Source organism: Hakea prostrata, chromosome 8, assembly GCF_041222555.1.
Source record: "Hakea prostrata isolate BN-2017 chromosome 8, UWA_Hpros_2, whole genome shotgun sequence".
Taxonomy (NCBI): domain Eukaryota; kingdom Viridiplantae; phylum Streptophyta; class Magnoliopsida; order Proteales; family Proteaceae; genus Hakea; species Hakea prostrata.
In genome coordinates, this window is record NC_142607.1 from 42346984 (window position 1) to 42358040 (window position 11057).

Consider the following 11057-nt stretch of genomic DNA (forward strand, 5'->3'; position numbering starts at 1 on the left):
AGTTTCGAAATTACAAGATAACGGCTGGGCATCCTGGCTTCGCCACCTGCAAAGCCTCCACGCATGATTATTATATTTATTTGAAAATTAATATTGATTCCTCTCCCAAGTCTATCCCCTCTATAGTTTGCGAATAAAGTTCAGAAAAAGAAAAGGTTCCATAGGATACATCAAAGCAACATACGAGACTTATATGTGCTTGGGTGGGAGAATATGAAAGGAAAGGAAAAGATTTTGTAGAAATGTTTCAAATGGGGGGGGGCTCCAGTGGTTGTTTCAATCACTTTTCCACATAGACTGTTTCAAATGCAATTTGATAGTGGGATATCCCTATTTACAACAGTATATGATGACCCTTGTAGAGACCCTAGATGGGAAGTATGGGTTCAGATCTTTGCATTTGGTGTTGGGAGGACGAATCGCTGGCTTGTATGTACGTGGCTTGGTGTTATGTTAGTAGAAAAAATCTGGACGAAGTCAATTTAGAAGAACAGTTGTTACCTTCCAGGAATTCGTAGACAGTTGGGGTCTCACTGAGTTAAAATCCAAAGGCCCTCACTATACTTGGAGCAATCGGAGACGAGGGAGTGAAGCAATTAAAGAGAAACTTAGATCGAACATTTTCTAATATAGAGTGGCAATTTGAGTTCCTTGAAACAAAGGTTATGGTGCATCCAGCAATGGGGTTTGATCATTCCCCCAAGTAGTGATAAATTCTGATGGTCGTCTCTCGCCAAGTGTTTTCTGTTGGTGCAAGAAATGTCATCTCGACAACATGGTTCAGCTCTAGCTCCAACCCTTGTTCCCGAGACCAAAGAAATGTGAAAGTGGGCCGCTTTTGATGACAGGAAGCCACCTCCGACGATCTAGTTAGCTCGAAGCCAGCAAATGATAAACTCCATGAAGGAGAGAAGACCCCAAGAGATGATGAAGACCATCCTCTTGAAGGGTTAGAAAGCTGAAGATGATAGAGGCCGGGGAGTGTAGAACTTACCCCTTTCTTGGCCTCCTCCCCTCCTTATAAACCGGGTTCCTACCTCTTTTGGTGACTTCTTGGTCAGAGAGCGAGATAGAAATCTCTTCAGCCACCTTTGTGCTTCGGCGAGCAAGGGCTAGCGAGAGATCCTGTCGTCCCCGGGCTCGAGGAGATCCAAGATCGTGATAAAGCGTGGATCTCGTCCGGGATATCCCCGCCGAGCACGTGGGCCATCCGCCACGTAGGACTCCCGATGTGGACTAGTGGGTCCGGTCCCTCTTATTTGCCCCGGACCCGGGCCAGTGTAGATTCTATCTAGACCAAAAAGACTCATGACGATAACATTAGTCCCCTGGTCTTTATGGCGAGCTTTTCGGCATCAAGGCCACATTCTCACGCCTTAGTAGGCATTTTGAAATTTCGAAGAGTCTTTTTGGGAAGGAAATGATGATTTCCATAAAGCAGCTTTTATTTCTTCACCAACTTCCTAGGTATTGTAGCACTTTAATGCTTGCCCAAGAACCAAAAGTCATCAAGATGTTCCCGCTTCTTAGTGGATGATGTTCCTCGCTTCTTAGCAGAGGAACCTTGCTCCTTAGCAAGTGTTTTTCCTGTAAGCTTTTCAGCTACGCAGATGCCTGCTTCTCAGCAGAAGGACCTTGCTTCTCAGCAAGTGTTTTCCCGCCAAACTTTTCAGCTTCGCGAGATGTTCCCGCTTCTTAGCGGATGATATTCCTACTTCTCGGCAAAAGGGACCTTGCTTCTCAGCAAGTGTTTTCCTTGCAAGCTTTTTAGCTTCGCAGATGCCTGCTTCTCAGCAAAGGGACTTTGCTTCTCAGCAAGTGTTTTCCCTGCAAGCTTTTCAGCTTCATAGATGTTCCCGCTTCTTAGCGGATGATATTCCCCGCTTCTCGGCAAGTGTTTTCTCTGCAAGGTTTTCAGCTTCGCAGATGTTCTCGCTTCTTAGCGGATGATGTTCCTGCTTCTCAACAGAGGGACCCCGCTTCTCAACAAGTGTTGTCCCCTGCAAGCTTTTCGACTTCGCAGATGTTCCCGCTTCTTAGCGGATGATGTTGGACTAGGAATAAAACTCTCAACAAACTCCGTCTCTGTCCCACCTTCTCCCAAATCTACTCGAACCGGGAATAAAACCTCAAACTCTCAACAAACTCCCACTTCCACTAGATGTGAGACTAAGACTTTCAACAATCTCCCACTTGGAGATTAGATTGAGAACCAATTAATCTCCACACCATTTTCTATCTTGCCATCACCATGTTGTCTACATCTTTGTCAAGCCATACAAGGATCTGCACTAAATGAACTTGTTAGTGTTGATTGCCTTTGTCAATGCATCTGTTAGGTTCTCTTTCGTGTGGATTTTCCGTATATCCACCCTTCCGTTTTCCACCACTTCACGAACAAAATGATATTGTATTTCTATGTGTTTTGTCTTGAAATGAAAAGTCGGATTCCTTGCAATGTGCGAGGCACTATGACTGTCACAATACAAGAGAATCTTCTTGTGTTTGTGCCCAAGTTCTTCCATGAATCTTCTTATCCAGATTGCTTCTTTACAAGCTTGTGTAGCTGCCATATACTAAACCTCTGTTGTAGGCGGTGCTACAATTATCCTCGTAGTTTAGATACCCGACTCACGACTCCTCCCGCAATTGTAAACACATAGCCAATAGTGGATCTCCTTTTATCAAGATTACCCGCAAAATCGGAATCAACATATCCTCCGAAAGTAAATTCAAATCCTCCATAACATAGAGCAAAGATCCGAGACTCCTTTAACATATCTTAGGATCCTCTTCACGGTAATCAAGATGAGCGAACATCTACCTCGGAGTTATGTATTTATCATTGAGGTGGAGTCACTTGGAGTAGCAAGAAGCAAACTTGCATTGCTTTGTCCCGATGGAGGCCGAGTATGCTCACTCTTGTTCAAGAGGCAATTTGGAGATGAAGACTTCGAGAAGTCTCAGCCTATTCTCACATGCAGATGATGTGATGTAGTGAGTTAGTATATTTTATAAAGATGTCACCGGGCATGGAATTGACCCACTCACACGTGTCATTCACCTAGGCGCTTGTAGATAGCAAGCAAGATGAGCCTAAGGGTTCCTAAGTCAATATTGGAGAAATTTAAGAGACATTCGGTTAACTTCTTATGGGGTGGAGAGGAAAATATATAGGAACTCTATTCATCGGTTATCATATGAAAAAATTTTACGAGAGGAAGGCCGATAGGGGATTGGGGATCCGAGATTCGGTGTTACACAATCGTGCTCTGTTAAGCAACGCTGCATGGAAACTTTTTGTAGATCCTAGCAGCGCTTGGGCAAGGTTCATGAAGTCTATTGACTACCCAAACTCAATTTTTACAAGCTACATTGGAACATCCCCCTCATGGGGTTAGAGAAGTATAATTGAAGGACATCATGTCATCAAGCAAGGGCTAATTTGGGTAGTTGGGGATGGTAAAGATGGATACCTAGGATTCAAATTGGGCTCCTCGAAATCAAGGGATTTCAAATCCTTGAAACTAGACCCGCAGGTTGTACATTACGAAGGTGGTGGAATTGGTTAATGAAAATGGTGGTGGCTGGAACTAGAGCTTAATTACCACGGCAAGAGCCATCATGAGCATTCAACTTCCTATGTTTGAAAGAAGATAAGATGCGATATCGATGGGGTGTCTAAGAATGAGTGTTATTCTCGTGAAGTCCGCATTTTTTATGTTAGCAACGAAAATGGCGGAAGAAGGTAGACATGTTACTTCAACCTCAACCGTAAGTAGATGGGAAGCGACACCAACGATGGCGTGGCAAGCTATATAGAAGTGTATGTCGCTCTCCAAAATTAGATCCTTCCTATGGTGTATTTGTGTTAATGGATTGGCTACGGGTGAAAGTTTGACGGTTGGAACTATCACTAGAGATCCTACTTGTGTTTGATGTAGTTGCCCTATTGAGACTCTAAGGAAGTTTTCCTTAAAAAAAGGGGGAAAGGGAAGTTTAACTTCAATAAGCTTCCAGTTAGAAAAATTCTACCAAACACAATTGAGCAAATTGCACCGGTACTTTAAAATGGAGGCCTTAAAGAACCGACACCCACCTTTATGTTTAATACACAAAGACTTCAAAATCAGATTTTTATTAGATATATTTATCAAATTTATCACTGAAAGCAGTTAAAACACTGTTTATTTTTAAAAATATTCTAACAATAAACTGTGTTTGAAAGGTTTCCAATGACAAATTGAACAAATATATCCAAAGAAAATTCAATTTGAGGGTCTATGTGTTTTTTACATATAAAGTGGTAGTGTTAATGCTTTAACACTTTTATTTTGCGGTGTCAATGCAATTTGCCTAAAACAATTTCATTTATAAAAATAAAAAGGTCATCGTATTGTAAAAAAACATTACTTTATTAGGAAGCGAAAAGGTTTCATGGAAATTCTAATCTGACGGTAGATCATGCACATGGCGATCAGATCGTCCGGCCAGAAAATCCTTGTGAAGGCTCGGAGAGATGGTAGGTTCACGCTCGATACCTCTGAGTGCCCCTATAAAAGCTTCAAAGACTAAAACCAGAGAATCCCTAAAAACGAGTTGGAGGCGAAGAGGTGACGCAGAGCTAGGGTTAGGGTTTTTAGAAATGGTAAGCTGATTGAGACCAATTCTACCTTAGATTTTCCTCAAGGCTTCCTCGGCTAACACTTCTTTCTCTTTGCACATTTTTCAGACGTTCAAGCGGAGAAACGGTGGCCGCAACAAGCATGGCCGTGGCCATGTTAAGTTCATCCGCTGCTCCAACTGTGGAAAGTGCTGCCCTAAGGTTTGCTTTCATGTTCTATTCTGAATTATCTCATTGATTTTGTGTTTGACGTTTTGTACTCTTAATTGCTACCAGTAGTGGGCATCTTAGATCTTTCTCCTTCTTCTTTTTTTCGATTTCTATCCGAAGGATAAGGCTATCAAGAGGTTTCTTGTGAGAAACATTGTTGAACAAGCTGCTGTCAGAGATGTTCAAGAAGCCTGTGTTTATGACGGTATTCTTCCTTTAAAAATGCATTTATTTTCCTTTCTTACGGATCTGTATTTTTTCTGTTTTCTGATATTGGATGTTGATTTTCTTTAGGTTACACGCTTCCCAAACTCTACGCAAAGATGCAGTATTGCGTCTCCTGTGCGATCCATTCGCACGTCGTAAGGGTTCGTTCTCGCACTAACAGAAGAAAGCGGGATCCACCACCACGCTTTAGGCGCCGGGTATATTTCACAGTTCCTAATTTAGTTTCTCTTGATTTATCAGTCTTCTCGGATATTCTCCTTGTTGATGCATTATATCTGTATTATGTTGTCGCCCACCTTTGTTATACATGTTCTTCCTGCTGTTGTTGTCTTCACATAATTAACAATTTTTAGAATTTACTAGACTGAGTCAGATAATCAAGTTAGGCTTCTCTTTTAATCCATTGCTTCTGTGAGAAGGTCGAGTGCCAAGGGGGCCAACAACTTTGACTAGGGTCGTCTTTTACTTGAAATTGTCAGGCTAGTGGTGTGCTTGCAGTGATATTGATCTGAAGAATTTTTTTTTATATAGTGTCTTAACTCAAACTAATTGGCGTGATTCAGTGTCAAATCTGTGGTGTTCACTTTATTCATGCTCATCTAAAATTCTTTAGCTGATTAATTTAATATTTGATAATGAGATAGGTAGCAAATGGTTTGTTGAAAATCTGAATTCTGTTATTATTCCTATCTGTTTTAGGAAACCCACATGTGGAAAATCAGTTTCTGAATATAATCTGAATCCATTCTAAAAGTATCAATGACTTCAACCCACCTTCTTGTCTTCTAAAATTTTTGTCTTTCTGATGTCGTTGTTCCCTCTGGATTCGCCACTTCAGTTTCCATTGTGAATGTAAGTTGATAGTCGAAAATCATATTCACTTTTTGCTTGTATTCGCTTAGGGGAAACCATTTTTTAAAAATCGGTTACTACTGTCTAACCGTGCTCGAAGCTTGTTAGACGCTGATACAGATAACTTTATGCATGGTTGAAACTCGTTGTTCACATCCTGATATTAGACATCAGAAACCCCAGTCACACCTTGACTGATCCCTCTCTTACCCAACTAAATGTGTTGGCTACATGAATGTTTTCCTCCAGTGTGGCATTGTTAATTATTTAGGTTGCAACTGTTGTATACAACTACGATTAATTTTTATGTATCATCATCATCTATTTCTTCTATTTATAATTGGCTTGAATTCCTTATTAGTAAATTCATGTTTTGTATCGATGAGTATTGATTTTTATTAGAAGCAAAACTGAAATCTAGAGAAATGTAGTGGAGGGCAATCTTATGTAGGAAAGAAATCCTCTCCAGCATAATACTCACTCGAGCAAGTCAGCTTGGGTTTCAGGGCTGGACGCCTCCAGCAGGATCCATGTCCCATCCTGTTTGGGAATATGCTAATACATCTTGTACAGCCATATTATATGAAGAAGAAAACCTGCCCTATGTGATTTGTCAGTTGACTAGGTTATAGATGATTCGGGCAAAGTCTTTTCTCCTGCTGCAAAGCCATTAAGAGAGAGAAGGGGGGGGGGGACACTAATGCTGTGGTTGTCTGATCTTAGGGTTCTTAAAGCAAGTTTTGCATATACGATATTTCATTCATGTTCCGTCATGCAACTTCGCATCTATGAAGGTGTATTTCTCCAGTCATAGTGACAACGTTTCCTTCCTTTTGTGCAGGAGGACATGCCTAAGCCTGGTCAAGCCCCACGCCCAGCTGGAGCTGGAGCTGCAAATACAGGACGTGTTTGAAGCTTTTCAGAATCTTATAACCTCACCGTGATTTTGCTTAGACACTACAATTAGAATAGTGAAGGTTTTGCTCGAGACTGATTCTCCATAATTTAATTGGCTGCATGTTGATTCTTAGATTATGATGCATCAAAAACTCAATTATTGTATTCGAATAGAAGTGGGTACTTGAATTTTCTTGGAAGATTTTTTATTTTATTTTTTTGGGGTTGACATCGACACAACCAAGGAAAATGGCAATGTTGAAATCTGTGGTTATTGTTTCCATTGTCCTAAGGTGGAGTGAAATCCATTATTGCTGCTAAGTTTTCATATTTGCATTACAAATTAAGTATTCTTAAAGGAATTTTGTTTCTTGCGAGATTCTTAGAGGAAAAATGAAAAGCACAGAAGTTTATTTCCAAGGTACGTTCTCATAGGATCAAGGGATAGCCTAGTGGATCTGAAGCTGTGATACTGGTTGCGGACTTCAGGATTTTTTTTTTTTTTTTTTTTTTTTTTTTTAATATGAAAGAAAGAAATTTCATTACTTAGGCTCTGATTTTTATTTTTATTTTTTTATTTTTTCAAAAATCAGAATTAGATCAGTCCATGGAAAGGGTTGTTTTCAACCAGAGTTTGAGGTACTAGAAAGGGCCATCTCGATCTAAACTAAAAACTCATTGTGATCGAAATACGAAAATTGTTTGGCAACTAGTTTGAAACGTAATTTTCAGAAATACGTTAGACATAATTTTTTTGTAAGTTTTAGTACTTTTATTGGAGAAATTCCAAATGAAACTTTCAAATTTAACTCCACGACAATGGGTTCAACCAGCCGAGGGGTTCAATCTCAGTTGAAACTTTAGCAAATCTTGGCCTTAGGGTCTTTAACCATCCAATGGAAAAAAAAGGAAAAAGGAAAGCAATCTCAGGTATGTTCAAATTTCTCAGAGAGAGAGAGAGAATTGATTATATGTACTGTGTTGTGTTTTGTTAGCTTCTTTAAAACATAGATGATCAATGGATGGTATTTAGGTTTTGGACAACTTCAAGATAACAGAAGTCAGTTTATTTGTTTTGTTTTATGAAAGGATTCAATGCAATGACATTATTTATCTCAAATCTTGGAATGTATCAGAACGATTAACCCATCATTAACATAAATTGGCCTTAGAAAATTTTCCAATTATGTTTTGATCTTCCTCAGGAAGAGAGAGAGAGAAATCCGACGTATTAGAACTTTAAAAGATGATCTTTAAGGAGTTCAAAAGATCTAAAATCCTAGAAATGCATATTAAACTTCACTAGAGGAGTTGGTGAAGTTGTAACCAGCGAAGAAGCATTTACAATGGAAACCATGAATGGAAGAATAGAAGATTGAAAAGTCAAGAGCGAAAAAAATAAAAAATCAAGACCAAACAAAGTAAAAGAACCACAATGTTTCACCCCCATAGATCAGTGTTTTCACATTGTAAAATGTTAGAACAAACATCATGAAATAACGAATTGAAAAATAAACAAAAAACGTAGTTCACATACCGATGTAGTATGCTACGTCTACAGATGAAGAAGAAGATTTTCCCACTATGTAGAAGAATAACAGAAAAAGATCTTACAATCAATCACCAAAAATGACGTTGTAAAAACTCTCAACCAAAACCATTTTTCAAAATCACGAATGAAAAACCTAAGTTCGATGGTTCTCTGGCTATTGCCGGCTCTTTTTGAGTCCGGATCAGCGACCCGTGCGGGGAGCACAAAGTGCTCCCCACGCTTCCCGACCACACACATCAGTGGGGCCCACGGTAAAAAACACTTTTTGGAAAAAATAAAAAAAGTTTTTTTTTTCACCAGTGGGACCCACTGATGTTTGTGGTCAGAAAACCATGGTCTGTGCTCCCCCGACGGGGATAAGATCCGGATTCCTCTTTTTTACCCTTGTTGTTGCGCTAATGGAGAATTAAAGAGGGGAGAGTCAGTTTTATGATAAAGAATGTCATTTTACTATTTTAACCTCCCATATCCACATTAGCAGCACATGTCTCTTAAAAACCACCGCAAAAACAAAAGAAATAGGTTTTGACAGAAAAATTGAAAACAGGCCTCAAGTCTCAAAAAATTATCGATTTTTGTATTTTTTTTCAGCCTTTTTTAGATACAAATACGCTGTGTAAATTACACCAAATGCCGCCATTTCTAGTGTAAATTACACCAAACGCCACCATTTTTATTTATTTGGCTTAAAATAAAAATCGAAAACCATGCCAAAGACTGGCTTAGGCCTTAGTGAATAAGGGTACCAATCGGTACGATTTCGGAAATTTTGTACAGTACCAATTTTAAATACCGAAAATTAGAACCGTATCCGTACTAAATTTAAATAGTACAAAGATAGTTTCAGTATTTGCAAAAACAGTGCTGGTACGATTTCAAGACAAAATCAATATGGGAAAACGGTTTAAAGACAGTTTCTAGTGCGGTTCGGTATGGTTTCGGAACAAAATCGGTTTCACGCACCAATCGAAATAACTAGTAAGGTTATTGAGTTACCAAATGACCAAACTAACTAACAGACTCATGGTTATTGATTTGAGTCACTCACCACGGATAACTACATGTAAATAAAAAACATGAAACGACTTCCCTAGGGGAGGTCTTAGGTTCGCACCCATTCGACAAAGCATTAATATTAAAGCTCCCCCGAGCATGTAATCGAGGTGCGTGCTAGACCGGATGAACCTCAAATAAATTTAAAATAATAATAATAATAATAATAATAATAATAATAATAATAATAATAATAATAAAATGAAACAAATATTGGTTTACGAAAAAATAAAATTTCTTTTTCAACCCATGAGATTGAGAAACTGTTAAATTCAAGTACTGTACACAAGGATGAAGATAACAAAAGAAGCAGACAAACCTGAAATGAAATTGAAAACAAGCTTATTGGGACCGCCATTACAAGAAATAAGGTTAGGCCACTGATCTAAGACATGGGTTTTGTTGATAGGAGGAGAATCTTTTGTAAGAGAAGAGAACTAAAGGTGAGCCATTGAAGTTGACCATGATGGGCTTCCTTGGTGAGTTCCAGCTTACATTCAACAATTTAACCCTGAATTTTGGTACTAAAATTTTTTAATTTTTTTTTTTTTTTTTCCTGATTTATGCTTTTAAGTTTATTTCCTTTGAAGATCTAAGTATCTTTTCATGATACCTTTACTCAGCAATGATCCATCCTCCTATTGTTCTTGTCACTTTGATTTCTATATTTGAATTCAACGAGATCCATGATTGATCTAATTATGGTAACTTTTTGTTTCCTAATTTGGATCTTGATGGCTTGATTTGATTAGTGTTTCTTGAGGTCCCCTATATGTTAGAATACTACTGATGTAGTTTACCCTTTGATTAGTACCCTTTTGAACCACCAAATTCGGATTTCATATCTTAAAACTCTGTTTTTTTAGGCTCTACTGCCCAGATTGGTCGACTCATTGGTCGAATTTGGACCACTTCCCGACCGAATCCACTCGACCATGAGTACAAGCACCTCCGAATGTTGGTCCTGTAAGGATGTTTTGGATCTTTTTAAATGTTAGGTATCTTTCCTAATATGTTTTGTATACACTTGTTTTAGGACCTTCTTCCTCAAGTTTGCCAAGATCTTACTGATTTCTTAGGATTCCTTCTGCGAGTTATAAAAGGTAAGGATGGTTATTTCCTTAATTACATAGATAGCATGAATCTAGTTTCTATATTTGAATATCATTGATATGTTTCCTAAATTAGATTCTTACAATGATATACTACTGTTGCATAACCTTGATTACGGTAGCATTGCTTAAATTGATTCATGTATGATTTACTTACCAATTATATACAAGTTGATTGTAATTATTGATTTCTTTCCGTATATGAAGTTACCATATATGTGATGATATGAATTGATGCATGTGTATGCTTAAGTATGGTTTGGAAAGGAGGTGTCCTTTCGACACTTACTGTCCTTGGACTACTACGGGAATATTATGGGATGTTTCCGGAGATGCCCTCTGGACACCTTCCCTAAGCTGTTGGATGACATATCTAGGATTGTCTAGTAGTGTTTGGCTAGGATGTCCTCGTTATGTGGACCCTAATCGGAAGGGGTATTGAGACCGAACGACCCATGGTAGCAATGGGGATTCATGGGCGCTCAAGACCGGTAACCAACCCGTGAGAGGACAGAGGAATCACATTGTG

The 11057-nt window shown here is 38.9% G+C and overlaps 1 protein-coding gene across 1 annotated transcript; it reads left to right on the plus strand.

The window, feature by feature from the left end:
- Window positions 1-4568: 4568 nt before the first annotated feature.
- LOC149007996 (small ribosomal subunit protein eS26y-like) lies at window positions 4569-7336 on the plus strand. Its single transcript, XM_089166936.1, has 5 exons — window positions 4569-4648; window positions 4733-4825; window positions 4955-5039; window positions 5129-5259; window positions 6756-7336. The coding sequence occupies exons 1-5, from the start codon at window positions 4646-4648 to the stop codon at window positions 6825-6827; spliced, it is 384 nt and encodes a 127-aa protein (XP_089023062.1). The 5' UTR covers window positions 4569-4645; the 3' UTR covers window positions 6828-7336.
- Window positions 7337-11057: the final 3721 nt, after the last annotated feature.

What these genes read in the sequence shown, in the direction of transcription:
- LOC149007996 (XM_089166936.1), top strand. An exon ending in AGAAGCCTGTGTTTATGACG is followed by an intron (nt 5,040 to 5,128) that starts GTATTCTTCCTT and finishes GATTTTCTTTAG; the next exon opens with GTTACACGCTTCCCAAACTC. An exon ending in CACCACGCTTTAGGCGCCGG is followed by an intron (nt 5,260 to 6,755) that starts GTATATTTCACA and finishes CCTTTTGTGCAG; the next exon opens with GAGGACATGCCTAAGCCTGG.